The 22,562-nt window shown below is 36.7% G+C and overlaps 1 protein-coding gene across 1 annotated transcript in view; it reads left to right on the top strand.

Moving 5' to 3' along the window:
- Positions 1 to 249: 249 nt before the first annotated feature.
- The window catches only part of TMEM168 (transmembrane protein 168), a gene marked incomplete at both ends in the record, with an annotated part of 43,662 nt that continues 21,349 nt past the window's right edge, over positions 250 to 22,562 (top strand). The window contains one exon of the mRNA XM_079711062.1: positions 250 to 1,377. Within this exon, the coding sequence (XP_079567188.1) occupies positions 250 to 1,377 (1,128 nt within the window). The remainder of the gene's footprint in view (positions 1,378 to 22,562) is intronic.

The raw sequence follows: 22,562 nt of genomic DNA, 5'->3' as shown, positions 1-22,562 counted from the left end.
CATTTTAAGCTGGGTTTCAGAACAAACTTTATTTCTCACTTATTCGTTATTTTGTATAAGGAAGATACATGTGAAAGGCAAATTACATAAAATTAACAATGAAATATTTTTTCTTCTTTTTAGATCACTACAAACAAATTCCACCAGAGAAAATGCTGAAGTAGGAGTTACAGAAACATTGGATTTGCTGGATGAAATACAAGCAGTTAATTTTTGTAACGTGGGGAGAAAGCCCAGATTGACAGATTAATGTGTAAATCACTGCGTTATTGCTTTAGTCATTGTCTCTATTTAGCAATGACAAGACTGGAAGAAGTAAACAGAGAAGTGAACATGCATTCTTCAGTGCGTTATCTTGGCTATTTAGCCAGAATTAATCTACTGGTTGCTATATGCTTAGGTCTTTACGTAAGATGGGAAAAAACAGCAAATTCCTTAATTTTGGTAATTTTTATTCTTGGTCTTTTTGTTCTTGGAATTGCCAGCATACTCTATTATTATTTTTCAATGGAAGCAGCAAGTTTAAGTCTATCCAACCTTTGGTTTGGATTCTTGCTTGGCCTCCTGTGTTTTCTTGATAATTCATCCTTTAAAAATGATGTGAAAGAAGAATCAACCAAATATTTGCTTCTAACTTCCATAGTATTAAGGATACTATGCTCTTTGGTGGAGAGAATTTCTGGTTATGTCCGTCATCGACCCACCTTACTAACCACAGTTGAATTTCTGGAACTTGTTGGATTTGCCATTGCCAGCACAACTATGTTGGTGGAAAAGTCTCTGAGTGTCATTTTACTTGTTGTAGCTTTGGCCATGCTGATTATTGACCTGAGAATGAAGTCTTTTCTAGCTATTCCAAACTTAGTTATTTTTGCAGTCTTGCTGTTTTTCTCCGCATTGGAAACTCCCCAAAATCCAGTTGCTTTTGCATGTTTTTTTATTTGCCTGATAACTGATCCTTTCCTTGACATTTATTTTAGTGGACTTTCAGTGACTGAAAGGTGGAAACCCTATTTGTACCGTGGAAGAATTTGCAGAAGACTTTCTGTTGTTTTCACTGGGATGATTGAGCTTACATTTTTCATTCTTTCAGCATTTAAACTTAGAGACACTCACCTCTGGTATTTTGTAATACCAGGCTTTTCCATTTTTGGAATATTCTGGATGATTTGCCATATTATTTTTCTTTTAACTCTTTGGGGATTCCATTCCAAATTAAATGACTGCCATAAAGTATATTTTACTCACAGGGTAGATAACAATAACCTAGATAGAATCATGGCATCCAAAGGGATGCGCCATTTTTGCTTAATTTCAGAGCAGTTAGTTTTTTTTAGTCTTCTTGCAACAGCAATTTTGGGAGCAGTTTCCTGGCAGGTAAGCTTACAGTTTGTTTATTATGTCAGTGCCTATGATATGTGATTAAATGCTTGCGTCAAGAGTTGAATTATTAGAATTGAAAGGTCAAGTTCCTGATTTCAGTAGTAGATGGCGGGGCACGTACTTAATTTTGTTCCTGGAATTGAAGTACTGAATGAATATTGACAGGATAATTTCATTTGCTTTCTAGCAAGAGGAGCCAGAATATTAGGAATACTCAGCATGTGACATGCCTCCTACCTTCTGATTGTTCATTAATGAAACACTCATGGATTAAAGATCCTTAGAGTATTAACATTTGAAGGGTGCTTAGAGATTGTTCTTTAATTTTTTCACTTTACACATGAGGAAACTGAAAGCCAGAAAACATATCCAGAATCACTGGTACTAGCCAGAACTAGGTTACCTAGCTTCTGTCTAGTCCATTGGTCTCCTCATTCCATTTCTTTTATATAGTCATTTTCCTAAGATTTTATGTAAAAGGTGATTAGTTATATAATAACATATCAGATTCTTAATTACAGATTAGAGCCTCTCCTAAGAAAGAAAAAACTAGTTTTACAATACATTTGCTGCCCACAATATGTTTTTTTTTAATAAAAAGGTCTTTTGTAGACAAAGACATTCAAAGTATATGGCTAGAGTTTATATCTGTAGTTTATATCAGTCTTCCATTCTCTGAACATTTATTGACTGTACTGTATATCAGGTACTGTACTGGTGCTGAAGATCTTGAGATGAGTAAAAAATGTCTCCGTCATTAAAGAAGGCACAATCTCTAATGGGAGGCGGAAGAGGCAAGGCACGTAAACCAATAATTATTATTACAGTGTCACAAATACTATAATTTGGGTATATCAGGTTGTGATGTAGGGCAAAAATGAAGGTGAATTTTGCTTGGTGCAGTTCTCTGCTTTGCACCAGTTGCAGCAGAGTGATTTGTTGATGTGAGTGTCTGAAGAGGAGATGTGGAGACTTGCCTGGGAATGGTACATTTTAGTCATTGTGGGCTAGGGCATGGAGTCTGTGTGGGAGTCAACCAGATGATTAAAAAAAAAAAAAAATCATGGGTGTTGCCTGAGGATATCTTACTCCATTTGCCAGTGCTAGGGACTATCAGAACGATGATGATGGATGAGAACTGTACCAAGAGTTCTCCTTGCTCTTCCTCTCTTCTCTCCTTCCTGTTAGCTCCTTTCCCAGCCCGACTTTTTTTCATTTCCAAATCAGCCTTATTCATGCTTGACACCTTTCTAATCATCAAATCCTGAAACCAAATATTTTGTAAGTCACCAAATTCTTGTTTTCTCATACAAGTGGTCTTAAACATGGTGTGTGTACTACTGGAGATACACAGAAGCTTTCCAATGAGTCTGTCAGCAAAGATAATTTTAAGACAGTTTCCAGGTTCTCACCTTCCAGTCAACTGTTTCTTAAAGTTTATCTACTTGACATAGGTGTGGAGTGATATCTTATTGTGATTTTAATTTGCGTGTCTCTAATGACTAATGATGTTGAGCATCTTTTAATGTGTGTATTAGTCATTCACTTACCTTTGCTGAAGTATCTCTTCAAATCTTTTTTTGATCTAAATTGGGTTGTCTTTTTGTGATTGAATTTTTTTTAACATCTTTATTGGAGTATAATTGCTTTACAATGGTGTCTTAGTTTCTGCTGTATAACAAAGTGAATCAGCTATACATATACATATATCCCCATATCTCCTCCCTCTTGTGTCTCCCTCCCTCCCACCCTCCCTATCCCACCCCTCTAGGTGGTCACAAAGCACCCAGCTGATCTCCCCGTGCAATGCAGCTGCTTCCCACTATCTATTTTACATTTGGTAGTGTATATATGTCAGTGCTACTCTCTCACTTCGTCTCAGCTTACTCTTCCCCCTCCCTGTGTCCTCAAGTCCATTCTCTACGTCTGTGTCTTTATTCCTGTCCCGTCCCTACGTTCATCAGAACCTTTTTTTTTTAGATTCCATATATATGTGTTAACATACAGTATTTGCTTTTCTCTTTCTGACTTCACTCTCTGTGACAGACTCTAGGTCCATCCACCTCACTACAAACAACTCAATTTCATTTCTTTTTATGGCTGAGTAATATTCCATTGTATTTATGTGCCACATCTTTATCCATTCATCTGTCGATGGACCCTTAGGTTGCTTCCACATGCTGACTATTGTAAATAGAGTTGCAGTGAACATTGTGGTACATGACTCTTTCTAAATTATGGTTTTCTCAGGGTATATGCACAGTAGTGGGATTGCTGGGTCGTATGGTAGTCCTATTTTTAGTTTTTTAAGGAACCTCAATACTGTTCTCCATACTGGCTGTATTAATTTACATTCCCACCAACAGTGCAAGAGCGTTCCCTTTTCTCCACACCCTCTCCAGCATTTGTTGTTTGTTGATTTTTTAATGATGGCCATTCTGACTGGTGTGAGGTGATACCTCATTGTAGTTTTGATTTGCATTTCTCTAATGATTAGTGATGTTGAGCATCTTTTCATGTGTTTGTTGGCAATCTGTACATCTTCTTTAAAGAATGTCTACTTAGGTCTTCTGCCCATTTTTGGATTGGGTTGTCTGTTTTTTTGATATTGAGCTGCATGAGCTGCTTGTATATTTTGGAGGTTAATCCTTTGTCAGTTGCTTTGTTTGCAAATATTTTCTCCCATTCTGAGGGTTGTCTTTGCATCTTGTTTATGTTTTACTTTGCTGTGCAAAAGCTTTTAAGTTTCATTAGATCCCGTTTGTTTTTATTTTTATTTCCATTTCTCTAGGAGGTGGGTCAAAAAGGATCTTGCTGTGATTGATGTCATAGAGTGTTCTGTCCTCTAAGAGTTTGATAGTGTCTGGCCTTACATTTAGGTGTTTAATCCATTTTGAGTTTATTTTTGTGTATGGTGTTAGGGAGTGTTCTAATTTTATTCTCTTCCATGTAACTGTCCAGTTTTCCCAGCACCCCTTATTGAAGAGGCTGTCTTTTCTTCATTGTATATTCTTGCCTCCTTTATCAAAGATAAGGTGACCATATGTGCATGGGTTTATCTCTGGGCTTTCTATCTTGTTCCATTGATCTATATTTCTGTTTTTGTGCCAGTACCATACTGTCTTGGTTACTGTAGCTTTGTAGAGTAGTCTGAAGTCAGGATGCCTGATTCCTCCAGCTCCGTTTTTCGTTCTCAATATTGCTTTGGCTATTCAGGGTCTTTTGTGTTTCCATACAAATTGTGAAATTTTTTGTTCTAGTTCTGTGAAAAACGCCAGTGGTAGTTTGATAGGGATTGCATTGAATCTGTAGATTGCTTTGGGTAATAGAGTCATTTTCACAGTGTTGATTCTTCCAATCCAAGAACATGGTCTATCTCTCCATCTGTTGGTATCATCTTTAATTTCTTTCATCAGTGTCTTATAGTTTTCTGCATACGGGTCTTTTGTCTTCTTAGGTAGGTTTATTCCTAGGTATTCTATTCTTTTTGTTGCAGTGGTAAATGGGAGTGTTTCCTTAATTTCTCTTTCAGAATTTTCATCATTAGTGTATAGGAATGCCAGAGATTTCTGTGCATTAATTTTGTATCCTGTTACTTTACCAAATTCATTGATTAGCTGTAGTAGTTTTCTGGTAGCATCTTTAGGATTCTCTGTGTATAGTATCATGTCATCTGCATACAGTGACACCTTTACTTGTTCTTCTCCAATTTGGATTCCTTTTATTTCTTTTTCTACTCTGATTACTGTGGTTAAAACTTCCAAAGCAATGTTGAATAATAGTGGTGAGAGTGGGCAACCTTGTCTTGTTCCTGATCTTAGTGGAAATGGTTTCAGTTTTTCACCATTGAGGACTATGTTGGCTGTGGGTTTGTCATATCTGGACTTTATTATGTTGAGGTAAGTTCCCTCTATGCCTACTTTCTGGAGAGTTTTTATCATAAATGGTGTTGAATTTTGTTGAAAGCTTTTTCTGCATCTATTGAGATTATCATATGGTTTTTATCCTTTGGTTTGTTAATATGGTGTATCACATCGATTGATTCACATATATTGAAGAATCCTTGCATTCCTGGGATAAACCCCACTTGATCATGGTGTATGATCCTTTTAATGTGCTGCTGGATTCTGTTTGCTAGTATTTTGTTGAGGATTTTTGCATCTATGTTCATCAGTGATATTGGCCTGTAGTTTTCTTTTTCTGTGACATCTTTGTCTGGTTTTGGTATCAGGGTGATGGTGACCTCGTAGAATGAGCTGGGGAGTATTCCTCCCTCTACTATATTTTGGAAGAGTTTGAGAAGGATAGGTGTTAGCTCTTCTCTAAATGTTTGATAGAATTTGCCTGTGAAGCCATCTGGTCCTGGGCATTTGTTTGTTGGAAGGTTTTTAATCACAGCCTCAATTTCAGTGCTTGTGATTGGTCCGTTTATATTTTCTATTTCTTCCTGGTTCAGTCTTGGAAGGTTGTGCTTTTCTAAGAATTTGTCCATTTCTTCCAGGTTGTCCATTTTATTGGCATATAGTTGCTTGTAGTAATCCCTCATGTTCCTGTGTATTTCTCCAGTGTCAGTTGTTACTTCTCCTTTTTCATTTCTAATTCTGTTGATTTGAGTCTTTTCCCTTTTTTTCTTGATGAGTCTGGCTAATGGTTTATCAATTTTGTTTATCTTCTCAAAGAACCAGCTTTTAGTTTTATTGATCTTTGCTATTGTGTCCTTCATTTCTTTTTCTTTTATTTTTCGTCTGATCTTTATGATTTCTTCCCTTCTGATAACTTTGGGTGGTTTTTTTGTTATTTTTTCTCTAATTGCTTTAGGTGTAAGTTTAGGTTATTTATTTGAGATGTTTCTTGTTTCTTGAGGTAGGATTGTATTGCTATAAACTTCCCTCTTGAACTGCGTTTACTACATCCTATAGGCTTGGGGTTGTCTTGTCTACATTGTCATTTGTTTCTAGGTACTTTTGGATTTCCTCAGTGATCTCTTGGTTATTAAGTAATATATTGTTTAGCCTCCCTGTGTTTGTATGTTTTAAAGATTTTGTCCTGTAATTGATATCTAGTCTCATAGCGTTGTGGTCAGAAAAGATACTTGATACGATTTCAATTTCCTTAAATTTACCAAGGCGTGATTTGTGGTCCAAGATATTATCTATCCTGGAGAATGTTCCATGAGCACTTAAGAAAGTGTATTCTGCTGTTTTTGGATGGAATGTCCTATAAATATCAATTAATTCCATCTTGTTTAATGTATCATTTAAAGCACGTGTTTCCTTATTTATTTTCATTTTGGATGATCTGTCCGTTGGTGAAAGTGGGGTGTTAAAGTCCCCTACTATGACTGTCTTCCTGTCAGTTTCCCCTTTTATGACCATTAGCATTTACCTTAGGTGTTGAGGTGCTCCTATGTTGGGTGCATAAATATTTACAATTGTTATATCTTCTTCTTGGATTGATCCCTTGATCATTATGTAGTGTCCTTCTTTGTCTCTTGTAGTAGTTTTTATTTTAAAGTCTGTTTTGTCTGATATGAGAATTGCTACTCCAGCTTTCTTTTGATTTCCATTCACATGGAATATCTTTTTCCATCCCCTCACTTTCTGTCTGTATGTGTCCCTAGGTCTGAAGTGGGTCTCTTGTTGACAGCATAAATATGGGTCTTGTTTTTGTATCCATTCAGCCTGTCTGAATCTTTTGGTTGGAGCATTTAATCCATTTACATTTAAGGTAATTATCAATGTGTATGTTCCTATTTCCATTTTCTTAATTGTTTTGGGTTTGTTATTGTAGGTCTTTTCTTTCTATGTGTTTCCTGCCTAGAGAAGTTCCTTTAGCATTTGTTGTAAAGCTGATTTGGTGGTGCTGAATTCTCTTAGCTTTTGCTTCTCTGTAAAGGTTTTAATTTCTCTGTCAAATCTGAATGAGATCCTTGCTGGGTAGAGTAATCTAGGTTGTAAGTTTTTCCCTTTCATCACTTTAAATATGTCTTGCCACTCCCTTCTGGCTTGCAGAGTTTCTGCTGAAAGATCAGCTGTTAACCTTATGGGGATTCCCTTGTATATTATTTGTTTTTTTTCTTGCTGCTTTTAATATTTTTTCTTTTTATTTAATTTTTGATAGTTTGATTAACATGTGTCTTGGCGTGTTTCTCCTCAGATGTATCCTGTATGGGACTCTGTGCACATCCTCGACTTATTTCCTTTTCCATATTAGGGAAATTTTCAACTATAATCTCTTCAAATATTTTCTCAGACCCTTTCTTTTTCTCTTCTTCTCTGACCCCTATAATTCGAATGTTGGTGCGTTTAATGTTGTCCCAGAGGTCTCTGTGACTATCCTCTATTGTTTTCATTCTTTTTTCTTTATTCTGCTCTGCGGTAGTTATTTCCACTATTTTATCTTCCAGGTCACTTATCCGTTCTTCTGCCTCAGTTATTCTGCTATTGATTCCTTCTAGAGAATTTTTAATTTCATTTATTGTGATGTTCATCACTGTTTGTTTGCTCTTTAGTTCTTCTAGGTCCTTGTTAAACGTTTCTTGTATTTTCTCCATTCTGTCTCCAAGATTCTGGATCATCTTTACTATCATTATTCTGAATTCTTTTTCAGGTAGACTGCCTATTTCCTCTTCATTTGTTTGGTCTGGTGGGTTTTTACTTTGCTCCTTCATCTGCTGCATATTTCTGTGTCTCCTCATTTTGCTTAGCTTACTGTGTTTGGGGTCTCCTTTTCGCAGGCTGCACATTCGTAGTTCCCATTGTTTTTGGTGTCTGCCCCTGGTGGGTGAGGTTGCTTCAGTGGGTTATGTAAGCTTCCTTGTGGAGCGGACTGTGCCTGTGTTCTGGTGGATAAGGCTGGATCCTGTCTTTGTGGTGGGCAGGACTGCGTCCAGTAGTGTGTTTTGGGGTGTCTGTGAACTTATTATGATTTTAGGCAGCCTCTCTGCTGATGGGTGGGGTTGTGTTTCTGTCTTGTTTGTTGTTTGGCATGGGGTGTCCAGCACTGGTGCTTGCTGGTCGTTGAGTTGAGCTGGGTCTTAGCATTGAGATGGAGATCTCTGGGAGTGCTCTTGCTGATTCATATTACTTCGGGCTGGGAGGTCTCTGGTGGTCCAGTATTCTGAACTTGGCTCTCTCACTTCAGAGGCTCAGGCCTGACATCCAACCTGAGCACCAAGACCCTGTCAGCCACACGGCGGTGGATCAGCCCCCTTAGAACCAGTCTGCCCTCCTGTTAGGGATTTGATATCCTGCTGGTGTTGTAGGGTCCCCTGCAGAGGCAATGGGTGGCTGTGGCTCATCACGGGGACAAGGACACTGGCAGCAGAAGTTCTCCTTATGATTGAATTTTAAGCATTCTTTTTATATTCTGAGTACAAGCCTTTTTATCAGATATATGATCTAGAAATATTTTCTCCTAGTGTGTGGCTTATCTTTTTGTTTAATGATACCTTTTGAAGAGTGCAAGTTTTTAGCTTTATGAAGTTCAGTTTATCAACTTTTTCTTTTTTTTTTTTTTTTGCGGTACGCAGGCCTCTCACTGCTGTGGCCTCTCCCGTTGCGGAGCACAGGCTCTGGACGCGCAGGCTCAGTGGCCGTGGCTCACGGGCCCAGCCGCTCCACAGCATGTGGGATCTTCCCAGACCAGGGCACGAACCCATGTCCCCTGCATTTGCAGGTGGACTCTCAACCACTGTGCCACCAGGGAAGCCCCAACTTTTTCTTTTATGGCCTGTGCTTTTAGGATCACATCTAAGATATTCATTGCTCAGGCCTTGGTCACAAAGATTTTTCTCCTATAGTTTTCTTCCGGTAGTTTTATCATTTTAGTTTTAACATTTAGGTATATGATCCATTTTGAGTTTATTTTTGTTATGGTATGAGGTAAGGATTTTTTTTAATATGACTTTCTAATTGGTCCAGCACCATTTATTGAAAAGACTATCCTTTCCCTTGTTGAATTGCCTTGGCACCTTTGTCCAAAATCAGTGTCTGAACTCTCTTTTTTGTTCCATTGACTTGTATATCTATCCTTTAAACAGGACTGTGCTGTCTCACAAGATATGTTCTAATTTTCTTTGCAATTTCTTCTTTGACCTGTGTTAAAGTTAAAAGTTTATTGTGTGATAGTTTAATATTTGGGGGATTTCCCACATTTTTACTATTATTGATTTCTAATTTAATTCCAGGTGATTGGATAACGTAGTTTGTATGATTTTAGTCTTTTATTAAGACTTGTTTTGTAGCCTGGCATATGTTGTATTCTCGAGAATACATCGTGTTTACTTTAAAAGAGTAAGTTGCTGATGTTGTTGATTAAAATGTTCCATAAATATCAGCTAGGTTATGTTGGTTGGTTGTGGTGTTCATGTATCTATATCCTTGTTGATTTTCTAATTCTGAGAGAGTGATACTGAAAATCTCCATTAAAATTAACTAAATTGTGTACTTCTCATTTCAATTCTGTCATTTTCTTGCCTTATGTATTTTGGGGCTCTGTTTCTAGGTGTATATACATCTTTAATTATACCTTCTTAATGTATCGACCTTTTTATCTTTATGATAAACAGCATAGTTGAATAGTTACAACAGTCACCTAATGGCTTGCAAAATGTAACATTAACTAGCTAGCTGTTTACAGAGTTTGCCAACTCCTGTTTTAGGCCAGTGCTTCTCAAACTTTAATATACATAGGAAACATGTGGGGATCTTGTTAAAATCCCCAAAACTGGAATTAAGTAGTTTTGGGGGAGAGCCTGAAACTCTGCATTTCCAAAAATCCTAAAAGTTATGCAGAAAGTCCTAGTCAGAAGTACACCCGCTGAGTGGCAAGGTATTAATTTAGCTATTCAAGACTAATGTGTATCTATCAGAGTTTTGTATGCATTAGTTGCTGTTTGGTAACTGCTGCTTGTGGTGTAGGCATTGTGTCTTTGATGCAATTAACTTTTTTTTTTAATTGAAGTATAGTTGATTTACAATGTTGTGTTAATTTCAGGTGTACAGCAAAATGATTCAGTTTATATGTATAATATATTCTTTTTCAGATTCTTTTCCCATATAGGTTATTAAAAAATATTGAGTATAGTTCCCTGGGTTATACAGTAGGTCCTTGTTGTTTATCTATTTTATATATAGTAGTGTGTATGTTACTGTCAAATTCCTAATTTATCCCTCCTTCCCACATTTCCCCTTTGGTAACCATAAATTTGTTCTCTATGTCTGTGAGTCTGTTTCTGTTTTGTAAATAAGTTTATTTGTATTTTTTTAGATTCCACATATAAGTGATATCATATGATATTTGTCTTTCTCAGACTTACTTCACTTAGTATGACAATCTCTAGGTCCATCCATCTTGCTGCAAGTGGCATTATTTCATTCTTTTTTATGGCTGAGTAGTATTCCATTGTATATATATGCCACATCTTCTTTATCCATTCATCTCTCGGTGGACACTTAGGTTGCTTTCATGTCTTGGCTATTGTAAATAGTGCTGCAATGCACATTGGGGTGCATGTATCTTATTGAATTATGGTTTATATCCTCAGGAATGGGATTGCCAGATCATATGGTAGCTCTGTTTTCAGTTTTTTAAGACCATCATCAAAAACTCTACAAATAATAAATTCTGGTGAGGGTGTGGAGAAAAGGGAACCCTCCTACACTATTGGTGAGAATGTAAATTGGTACAGCCACTATGGATAACAGTATGATGCAATTAACTTTTTAAACTTAATTTCTAAAAAAATCAATTTATTTATTTATTTGGCTGTGCCAGGTCTTAGTTGTGGCACGTGGGATCTTCACTGCCGAGTGTAGGATCTTTTTTTTAGTTGCAGCATGGGGGATCCTTAGTTGCACCATGTGGGATCTTTTAGTTGCAGCATGCAGGATCTAGTTCCCTGACCAGGGATCGAACCCAGGCCCCCTGCCTTGGGAGTGTGTAGTCTTAACCGCTGGACCACCAGGGAAGTCCCTAAACTTAATTTTAATTTAACTAATCTGTGCTCTGCCCAGTGTTCCGTGAGATCACCTCAAATTCTTCCAATTAGATTTTCCTTGAACTTTTTGCTTAACATTCCTAATTGATATTGATACTGATTAGCTTTTTAATAATATAATCTAAACCCATTTTTCACATTTCTGTGAGAGTAATACTAAAGTGTAAAACTGATTTTCCCCTCTGTCCCATTAAAATATCCTTCAGTGGATGGATTTCCACTGGAAAACTGATTGGTTGGGGGCAGACCCAATGTGGCAGGAAAAAAATGAGAAACTAAAGCCTTTTGAGTAGATCAAATAGTCAGCCATAGGTAGGATCAATGAAAGTAGAGGTAGACTGTAATCTAGAAGACTAGGTAAGAGCAAGAGATAAGGACCTGGACTAAGGTGACAGGGAAAAATTGCTGAGCTAAGGATATAACTGATAGAAGTATCAAGGGAAAAACAGATCTTGTTGAAAAGTAAAATTTATAGAGAATTTGAAATAAATTGATGAAATTTAGAGATGAAGAGTGTTTTGACATGGTATTTAGATAGTCTAAATATTAAAAAGATGTTGAGAGACTGAAGGGAGCGGATGGGAATGTAGGATGATGGATTTCATTGAGTTAATGACCTAGTGGGCATTTGTTATTAACAAAACATTTTAGAGTAGGTTTATTTTTTTAAAGTATATTTTTAGGCAGTCAAATGTACTCTCATTTTACTACCAGAAAAGTAAAACCAAACAGACACAAACATGAGACTAATCTGCCTCATGGAGCGCAATGTGGCTTAGACCTTACTTCCCAAAATGGGCTTAGCCACTTTTTCTTATTTTAAGCTTTTTTGCATGTCAGTAGTTTGGGTTTTTTTTAGTTTTACATAACTTAAACAAAAATTTTTTATTAAGGAAAAATTTGCATACAGTAATATTCACCCTTTTTAGTGTACAATTCTGTGATTTTGACACGTGCATATAGTTGTATGACCACTACATTCAAAATATAGAGCAGTTCCATCACCCCCCAAAATTCCCTGCCGCCCCTTTGTAGTCAGTCCCACTCCCAACCCCCAGTACTTGGCAACTAAACTGTTTTCTGTCCCTAAACACTTTTCTAGGGTGTCATATACATGAAATCATACAGTGTATAGCTGTTTGAGTCTGGCTTCTTTCACTTAGCATAATTCATATGAGATTCATCTATGTTGTTGTGTTATAATATCAGTTTATTCCTTCATATTGCTGAGCAGTATTCCATTATGTGGATGTCTCACAGTGTGTTCATTACTCAATGGAGGGACATTGAAATTAGTTTTTGGTGATTATAAATAAAGCTGCTGTAAACATTCATAGACGAGGTTTTGTGTTAACATAGGTTTTATTTTACCTGGTGTGGGTTGTATGATAAACGTATGAGCCATGTTTAACTTTATAGAAACTGCCAAACTGTTTTCCAAAGTGGCTGTACCATTTTGCATTCTCACCTGCAATGTATGGGAGTTATCTCTTTGTTTTTGTTTTTTAACCATTCTTATAGGTGTGTAGTGGTAACTCATTGTGGTTTTTATTTGCTATTTCTGTAGTAGCTAAAGACGTTAAGTACCTTTTCATGTGATTACTTGTCATGAGAATTTCAGATCTCGGCAATTTTTAAAACTGTTGTTTGTTTTCATGTTGTATTGAGATATAAGTCCTTTATTAGATGTATGACTTGCTAATATTTGCTCCAAGTGGCCTTTTTTCTTGTTTTCTGAAGAGCAGTTCTGAATTTTGCTATACTCTAATTTATCCATTTTTTTCTTTTATGAAATTATCTTTTGATGTCATACCTAAGAAATCTTGGACCTCATTTGAGTAGAATCTCTGGATAACCCCACATGGATAGCTTTGTTTTTTGTTAGTTTTACTGAATTTAATAACACTTTCAGAATGAGTCAGTAGTATCATTCCAAGTCATGTACATTAAAAAGCTGGAATTTTACCATTAACTTCTGTTGTGTTTTGTTCATAATCTCATTCCAGTTTTAAAATGCAACATTACAGCTGTTGTTTCCTGCAATTTGTGTTATGTTCATTGAATTTGCTACTTGCTTTCCTCTTTTGTACTTTTTTTCCTTAAACAAGTCAATAAGAAGTACTTACACAGTACCATAGGCATTTGGTGCTAGTTTTATTGCTCAACCATAGGCTTTTCTGAAATTGATCCTTGACAATTCACATAAGGATAAAAAGGTAGGAAAGTGTCCAGATACCCAAGGAAGCATACCCCATGGCTTGCTCTTTTGTTTAGGAATTTTCTCAGGTCTTTCACATGAGATTTTATATGCCTTTCCTTGCTACTGTCATTTGCAGATTCCATGGGGTTCTGATGCAACTTTTTGGAGGAGCCCTTTGACCCAAACCAGAAAAACCATAATCACCATTAATTTCTCTGTAGGGGAAGCACTAGCAATCACTGGGTTTGACAGATGTAACAAGACCAGCTTCATATCCAAGGAAGGGAGGGAATCCACAGATGCAGCACAGTTTCATTTATAGCAAGATGGCTGGATCAGCCATATTATCTCACTTGACATGGGGAGGAGGCAGTTTTCAAATCTGTTGCCAAAACGAGAAGTTCATGTTTCATAATTTTTTGTTTTGTTTCATTTCTCTTCCTAAAGTTTTGAGATGTTTTAGTCTAGATTAGAGGAGGGGACACTAAGTCTTTTTAGCTTGAAGTTATACTTTTAATTTGGTGTTTTATGCATTCTGCCAGAACACAATGAAACAGGAGTAGATGCTTTTTTTCCCTAAAACAACAATAACAATGATCTGAATATTATTTTATTCATGAAACAAGAACATGAATTTCTCCTTTGCCCTGATTTTCCAGCTTTAAAAAAATTTTTTTAAATTAATAACGAGATATTTTCATTTTAATAATATGGCTTACCAGTTATTAACTGTTTTTTATGTGCTATCCACCATTCTATGTACTTTGAGTGTATTTATTTAATCCTCATGACACTCTGAGATAGGTACCATTATTATCCCCATTTTGTAGAGAACAAACATGCTTGAGAGATTAGGAAACTTGCTTGAGGCTACACAGCTGGTGTGAATCCAGGCAGTCTGCCTTCACAGCCTTTACTCTCAACCACTTTATTTAGTTCCATGTATTTTTAGAGTTGGAAATGAGCATACAGATTATTTAATGTAACATCTCTATTTTGTCCATGGGGAGAAGTAAGATTCAACACGCTGTCCAAGTTTGATTCCCATACCAGTGTTTTACCTTTATCAGGATTGTGGTCTACAAAAATTTCTATTTTTGCTATTGCTTTTGAGGCTACTCGAAAAATTTTTTTTTCTAATGCATCTACTAGAGCCTTAACTCTATAAGATCTCCTAAATAGCAGGAGTCATTTAGATTAAAAGGTAATCGTCATTTAAATTTCTATTGTTTTGTTCATAATAACCTCATTGCAATTTATAAATGCTTCATTGTAAATTACAGCTACCATTTTATTGTACTAGACATATTTCACATATTTCTAATCTATGGAATAAGCTCATAAAATGTCCCTCTTTTATAGATTCAGACTGAAAAGCTTAATTAATTTGTTCATGTACATGCAGATGGTAAATGACGATGCTAGGATTGAACCAAAGTTTAACTCCAAAGCTTGAGTCCTTTCCCCTACAATTTCTCTATTGCCTCTACTTAAAGAAATCACTGCTTTAAAACTAACTGTAAAGTAGCTTTCCTAATGTTCTTAAAGTTCTAGAACTAAGCAAAGTTTTGGAAGTTGCCTATTGTTTCTTAAATATGGGTTTCTCACATTGAAGAGCATAATATCTCCATTTACATATTGCATTGTAACATACATTTATATATTGTGTTTCTTAGTTAGACTTCTATGTATAATATTTCCCAAACTTGGTTACTAATGTGACTCATACAAAAATATTTCTAAGCAAACAATATTCATATCTCTTATGTAAATGCCAAGTTTTTAAAAAAATGAAATTCCAACATAAATAGATTTTGTTCCTATTAGCTGAGAAAGTTTTAGGATATGAAAATATTGAATATTTTGACCATGACTTGAAAGCCCAGATGAATAGAGAATAACTAGTAACTACATTTTATGGAAAGAATATTAAAGTTGTTTATTGGTCTGCTATTATGTTCAGCTTATATCTGCTTTGAAATTTGAGCCATGTCTTAAAAGTTTGCTAGTGAGCTTAGGGTGATTTGTAGAAGCAAAGGAAGAAAAGTATCTATATTTACTAGTTTTGGTCAAGTAAGTTGATCTTATTTGTTACAGGGAGTTATTTAAAATGTAAGGTGTACTCCAAGTCACAAATGACTTTTGGTTGAAGCTGTGGAATAAAGGGTTGCAGGCCAGTAAAATGGAAGCTTTCTGAATGTGGCAAATGGACAAAACATCCTAAATTTATTTTGGCTCCCCTGGACATATTTGCCAACTGTTAAGATTGCAAATGTTTTGTATTGCCAAACTTCACTTTTATCTATGTTATCTTTTTTTTTAATTAAATTAAAAATTTTTAATTGAAGTATAGTTGATTTACAGTGTTGTGCCAATCTCTCCTGTACAGCGAAGTGACTCAGTCATAGACCTATAGACACTCTTTTTTATATATATTCTTTTCCATTATGGTTTACCACAAGAGATTGAATATAGTTCCCTGTGCTGTACAGTAGGATGTTGTTGTTTATCCATCCTATATATAATAGTTTACATCTGCTAATGCCAGACTCCTGGTCCTTCCCTCCCCCACTTCCCTTCCCCTTGGCAACTACAAGTATGTTCTCTATGTCTGTGAGTCTGTTTCTGTTTTCTTTTTTTTTTATAAATTTTATTTATTTGTTTTTGGCTGTGTTGGGTCTTTGTTACTGTGTGCAGGCTTTCTCTAGTTGTGGTGAGCAGGGGCTACTCTTCATTGCGGTGTGCAGGCTTCTCATTGCGGTGGCTTCTCTTGTTGCGCAGCACCGGCTGTAGGAGCACAGGCTTCAGTAGTTGTGGCACACGGGCTCAGTAGTTGTGGTGCATGGGCTCAGTTGCTCCACGGCATGTGGGATCTTCCCGGACCAGGGCTCAAACCCGTGTCCCCTGCATTGGCAAGGGGATTCTTAATCACTGTGCCACCAGGGAAGTCCCTATTTCTGTTTTGTAGATAGGTTCATTTGTGCCGTATTTTAGATTCTACATGTAAGTGATATCATATAGTATTAGTATTTGTCTTTTTCTTTCTAACTTCACTTAGTATGATAATCTCTAGTTGCTGTAAACGGCATTATTTCATTTTTATTTAATGGCTGAGTAGTATTGCATTGTATATATGTACCACAACTTCTTTATCAGTTCATCTGTCAATGGACATTTGGGTTGTTTCCATGACTCGGCTATTGTGAATAGTGCTGCTTATGAACATTGGGGTGTGTGTATCTTTTTTTTTTTTTTTTTTTTTTTTTTTGCGGTACGCGGGCCTCTCACTGTTGTGGCCTCTCCCATTGCGGAGCACAGGCTCCGGACGCGCAGGCTCAGCGGCCATGGCTCACGGGCCCAGCCACTCCGCGGCATGTGGGATCTTCCCAGATCGGGGCACGAACCCACGTCCCCTGCATCGGCAGGCGGACTCTCAACCACTGCGCCACCAGGGAAGCCCGTGTGTATCTTTTTGAGTTATAGTTTTGTCTGGATATATGCCCAAGAGTGGGATTGCTGGATCATATGGTAATTCTATTTTTAGTTTTCTGAGGAACCTCCATATTGTTTTCTGTAGTGACTGTACCAACTTATATTCCCACCAACAGTGTAGGAATGTTCCCTTTTCTCCACACTCTCTCCAACATTTGTTATTTGTAGACTTTTTATGATGGCCATTCTGACATGTGTGAGGTGGTACCTCATTGTAGTTTTGATTTGCATTTCTCTAATAATTAGTGATGTAGAGCATCTTTTCATGTGCCTACTGGCCATCTGTATGGCTTCTTTGGGGAAATGTCTATTAAGGTCTTCTGCCCATTTTTCAATTGGGTCGCTTGTTTTTTGTTGTTGTTGAGTTGTATGGGCTATTTGTATATTTTAGAGATTAAGCCTTTGTTTGTCACATCATTTGCAAATATTTTCTCCCATTCCGTAGGTTGTCTTTTCGTTTTTTTAAATAGTTTCCTTTGCTGTGCAAAAGCGTGTAAGTTTGATTAGGTCCCATTTGTTTTGTTTTGTTTTTGTTTCTTTTGCCTTGGGAGGCTGACCTCAGAAAACATTGGTACGATTTATGTCAGAGAATGTTTTGCCTATGCTCTCTTCTAGGGGTTTTATGGTGTCATGTCTATTGTTTAAGTCTTTAAGCCATTTTGAGTTTACTTTTGTGCATGGTGTGAGGGTGTGTTCTAACTTCGTTGGTTTACATGCAGCTGTCCAACTTTCCCAGCACCACTTGCTGAAGAGACTGTTTCCCATTTTATATTCTTGCCTCCTTTGTCAAAGATTAATTGACCATAGGTGTGTGGGTTTATTTCTGGCCTCTATTCTGTTACACTGATCTGTATGTCTGTTTTTGTACCAAAACCACACTGTTTTGATTACTGTAGCTTTGTAGTATTGGCTGGAGTCTGGGAGAGTTATACCTCCTACTTTGTTTTTATTTTCCCCTCAGGATTGCTTTGGCAATTCTGGGTCTTTTATGGTTCCATATAAATTTTTGGATTATTTATTCTAGTTCTGTGAAAAATGTCATGGGTAATATGATAAGGATCACTTAAATCTGTAGATTGCTTTGGGTAGTATTGCCATTTTTACAATATTAATTCTTCCAATCCAAGACCATGGGATATCTTTCCATTTCTTTGAATCCTCTTTTATTTCCTTTATTAATGTTTTATAGTTCTCAGTGTATAAGTCTTTCACCTTCTTGGTCAGGTTTATCTCTAGGTATTTTTTTTGGGTGCAATTTTAAAAGGTATATACATATATTTTTTTACATTCCCTATCTGATATTTCATTGTTAATGTAAATAAATGAATGTTAATCTTGTATCCTGCTACTTTGCTGAGTTCATTTATTAGATCTAATAGTCTTTGTGTTGAGTCTTTAGGGTTTTCTATATATAGTATCGTGTCATCTGCATATAGTGACAATTTTACCGCTTTCCTTCCAATTAGGATACCTTTTATTTCTTCTTCTTGTCTGATTGCTGTGGCTAGGACTTCCAATACTGTGTTGAATAGAAGTGGTGAGAGTGGGCATCCTTTTCTTGTTCCAGATTTTAGCAGGAAGGCTTTCAGCTTTTCACTGTTGAGTATTATACTGGCTGTGGGTTTGTGATAAATGGCTTTTAGAATGTTGAGATATGTTCCCTCTATTCCCACTTTGGTAAGAGTTTTTATCATGAATGGATGTTGAATTTTGTCAGATGCTTTTTCTGCATCTATTGAGATGATCATGTGGTTTTTTACTTTTCTTTTGCTACTGTGGTTTATTACATTGATTGATTTGCGAATGTTGAACCAGCCTTGTGAACCTGGGATGAATCCCACTTGGTTGTGGTGTATGATCTTTTTTATGTGTTGTTGGATTCGGTTTACTAATACTTTGTTGAGAATTTTTGCATCTATATTTATCAAAGATATTGGCCTGTAATTTTCTTTTTTGGTGATGTCTTTGGTTTTGGTACCAGGGTGATGGTGGCTTCATAGAATGTCTTTGGGAGTGTTCCCTCTTCAGTCTTTTGGAAGAGTTTGAGAAGAATTGGTATAAGTTTTGTATGTTTGGTAGAATTTGCCTGTGAATCCATCTGGTCCCGCACTTTTGTTTGTAGGGAGTTTTTTAAATTACAGATTCTATTTCACTTCAAATAATCAGTCTGTTCACATCATTTATCTGTTTCTTCTTGATTCAATTTTGGTGGGCTCTATGTTTCTAGAAAGTTGCCCATTTCTTCTAGGTTGTCAAATTTGTTGGCATATAATTGTTCATAGTATTCCCTTATGGTTTTTTGTATTTCTGTGGTATCAGTTGAGATTTCTCCTTTTTCATTTCTTGTTTTGTTTATTTGGGTTCTCTTTCTTCTTGGTGAGCTGACTTTAGGTTCTGTTTGTTCTTCTTTTTCTAATTCTTTTAGGTGGTAAGTTAGGTTGTTTACTTAAGGTTTTCTTGTTTTTTGATGAAGGCCTCTATTGCTATGAACTTCCCTCTAAGAAATGCTCTTGCTGTGTCCCATAGATTTTGTATGGTTGTGTTTTCATTGTTGTTTGTCTCAAGTTATTTTTTAATTTCCTTGTTGACCCATTGGTTTTCTAGTAGCATGTTGTTTAGTCTCCACATAGTCATTTTTTTCTCATTTCTTTTCCTGTGATTGATTACTAGTTTCATGCCATTGTGGTCAGAGAAGATGCTTGAAATAATTTCTGTACTTTTAAATTTGTTGAGGTTAGTTTTGTGCCCTAGTATGTGGTCAATCCTAGAGAATCTTCCATGTGCGCTTGAAAAGAATGTGTATTCTGGTTTTTTTGGTTGTAATGTCCTGAAAATATCAATTAAGTCTAACTGTTCTATTGTATCATTTGGGATCTCTGTTGCCTTATTGATTCTCCTCCGGAAGATCTGTCTGTTGATGTGAGTGGGGTGTTAAAGTCTCCTACTATTATTGTATTTCCACTGATTTCTCCATTTATGTCTGTTATTATTTGTTTTATGAATTTGCGTGCTCCTATATTACGTGCATATAAGTTGATGAGGGTAACATCCTCTTCTTGTATTGATCCTCTTATCATTATATAGTGCTCTTCTTTATTTTTCTTCATAGTCTTTAAAGTCTATTTTGTCTGTTATGAGTATTGTAACTCCCGCTTTCCTGTCATTTCCGTTTGCCTGAAATATTTTTCCATCCCCTCACTTTCAATCTGTCTGTGTCCTTTGCCCTGAGGTGGGTCTCTATAGACAGCATATTGTAGGCTCTTGTTTTTTTATCCAGTCTGCCACTCTATGTCTTTTGATTGGAGTATTCAGTCCATTGGCATGTAAGGTAATTATGGGTACATATGTATTTATTGCCATTTCAACCTTTTTTTCCAGTTGATTCTTTGTTTCTTGTTTCTTTTTCTTCTTCTTCTTCTTGTGGTTTGATGATTTCCTTTCATTTTATGCTTGTGTTCTCTTCTTTTTGGTTTTTGTGAATCTATTGTATGTTTTTGATTTGTGGTTGTGCTGTTTTTCAAGTATGTTAAACCCTTCCTATATCTGCTTGCTTTAGACTGATAATCAATATATGGCCTTTATTATGTTGAGGTAAGTTCCCTCTATGCCCACTTTCTGGAGAGTTTTTATCATAAATGGGTGTTGAATATTATCAAAAGCTTTTTCTGCACCTATTGAGATTATCATATGGTTTTTAGTCTTCAATTTGTTGATATCACACTGATTTGCAGACATTGAAGAATCCTGGCATCCCTGGGATAAGTCCCACTTGATCATGGTGTATGATCCTGTTAATGTATCGTTGGATTTGGTTTGCAAGTATTTTATTGAGTATTCTTGTGTCTGTGTTCATCAGCGATACCTGTAATTTTCTTTTTTTATCGTATCTTTGTCTGGTTTTGGTATCAGGGTGATGGTGGCCTCATAGAATGAGCTTGAGAATGTTCCTTCCTCTGCAGTTTTTAGAAGGGTTTCAGAAGGATGTGTAAACTCTTCTCTAAATGTTTGAAAGAATTCACCTGTGAAGCTCCCTGGTCCTGGACTTTTGTTAGTGGGAAGTTTTTTTTTTTTCCTTTTTAAATGTATTTATTTATTTATTTATGGCTGTGTTGGGTCTTCGTTTCTGTGCATGGGCTTTCTTTAGTTGTGGCAAGCGGGGGCCACTCTTCATCGCGGTGTGCAGGCCTCTCACTGTCGCAGCCTCTGTTACGGAGCACAGGCCCCAGATGCACAGGCTCAGTAATTGTGGCTCACGGGCCCAGTTGCTCCGCAGCATGTGGGATCTTCCCAGACCAGGACTCGAACCTGTGTCCCCTGCATTGGCAGGCAGATTCTCAACCACTGCGCCACTGGGGAAGCCCAGTGGGAAGTTTTTTAATCACTGTTCCAATTTCAGTACTTGTGATTGGTCTGTTCATATTTTCTGTTTCTTCCTGGTTCAGTCTTGGAAGGTTGTACCTTTCTAAGAATTTGTCCATTTCTTTTACGTTGTCCATTTTATTGCCATACAGTTGTTTGTAGTAGTGTCTTATGATCCTTTGTATTTCTTTGGTGTCAGTTGTAACTTTTCCTTTTCATTTCTAATTTTATTGACTTGTGCCCTCTCCCTTTTTTTCTAGATGAGTCTGGCTAAAGGTTTATCAATTTCATTTATCTTTTTAAAGAACCCGCCTTTAGTCTCATTGATCTTTTCTATTATTTTCTTCATTTCTATTTCATTTATCTTTTGCTCTGATCTTTGATTTCTTTCCTTCTACTAACTTTGGGTTTTGCTTGTTCTTTTTGTTCTAGTTGCTTTAGGTGTAAGATTAGGTTGTTTGTTTGAGGTTTTTCTTATTTCCTAGGTAAGATTGTATTGCTATAAACTTCCCTCTTAGAATTGCTTTTGCTTCATCCCATAGGTTCTGGATCATCATTCTTTTGTTTTCATTTGTTTCTAGGTATTTTTTTTTGTTTTTATTTTTGTCTGCATTGGGTCTTCGTTGCTGTGCGCAGGCTTTCTCTAGTTGTGGCAGGTGGGGGCTACTCTTTGTTGTGGTGTGCAGGCTTCTCATTGTGGTGTCTTCTCTTGTTGAAGAGCATGGGCTCTAGGCATGTGGGCTTCAGTAGTTGTGACTTGTGGGCTCAGTAGTTGTGGCTTGTGGGCTCTAGAGCGTGGGCTCAGTAGTTGTGTTGCAGGGGCTTAGTTGCTCCGTGGCATGTGGGATCTTCCCAGATCAGGGCTCGAACCCGTGTCCCCTACATTGGCAGGTGGATTCTAAACCACTGCACCACCAGGGAAGCCTATGTCTCTAGGTATATTTTGATTTCCTCTTTTTCTTTCTTCAGTGATCCATTGGTTGTTTAGTAGCATAGTGTTTAGCCTCCACCTGTTTGTTTTTTACCTTTTTTTCTTATAGTTGATTTTTAATCTCATAGTGTTGTGCTCAGAAAAGATGTTTGATATGATTTCAGTTTTCTTCAATTTACCGAGGCTTGCTTTGTGGC

This window comes from Hyperoodon ampullatus, assembly GCF_949752795.1.
Source record: "Hyperoodon ampullatus genome assembly, chromosome: 9".
Classification (NCBI taxonomy): Eukaryota; Metazoa; Chordata; class Mammalia; order Artiodactyla; family Ziphiidae; genus Hyperoodon; species Hyperoodon ampullatus.
The sequence above is the reverse complement of the archived record's forward strand: the minus strand, read 5'-3'. Positions and strand labels throughout refer to the sequence as shown.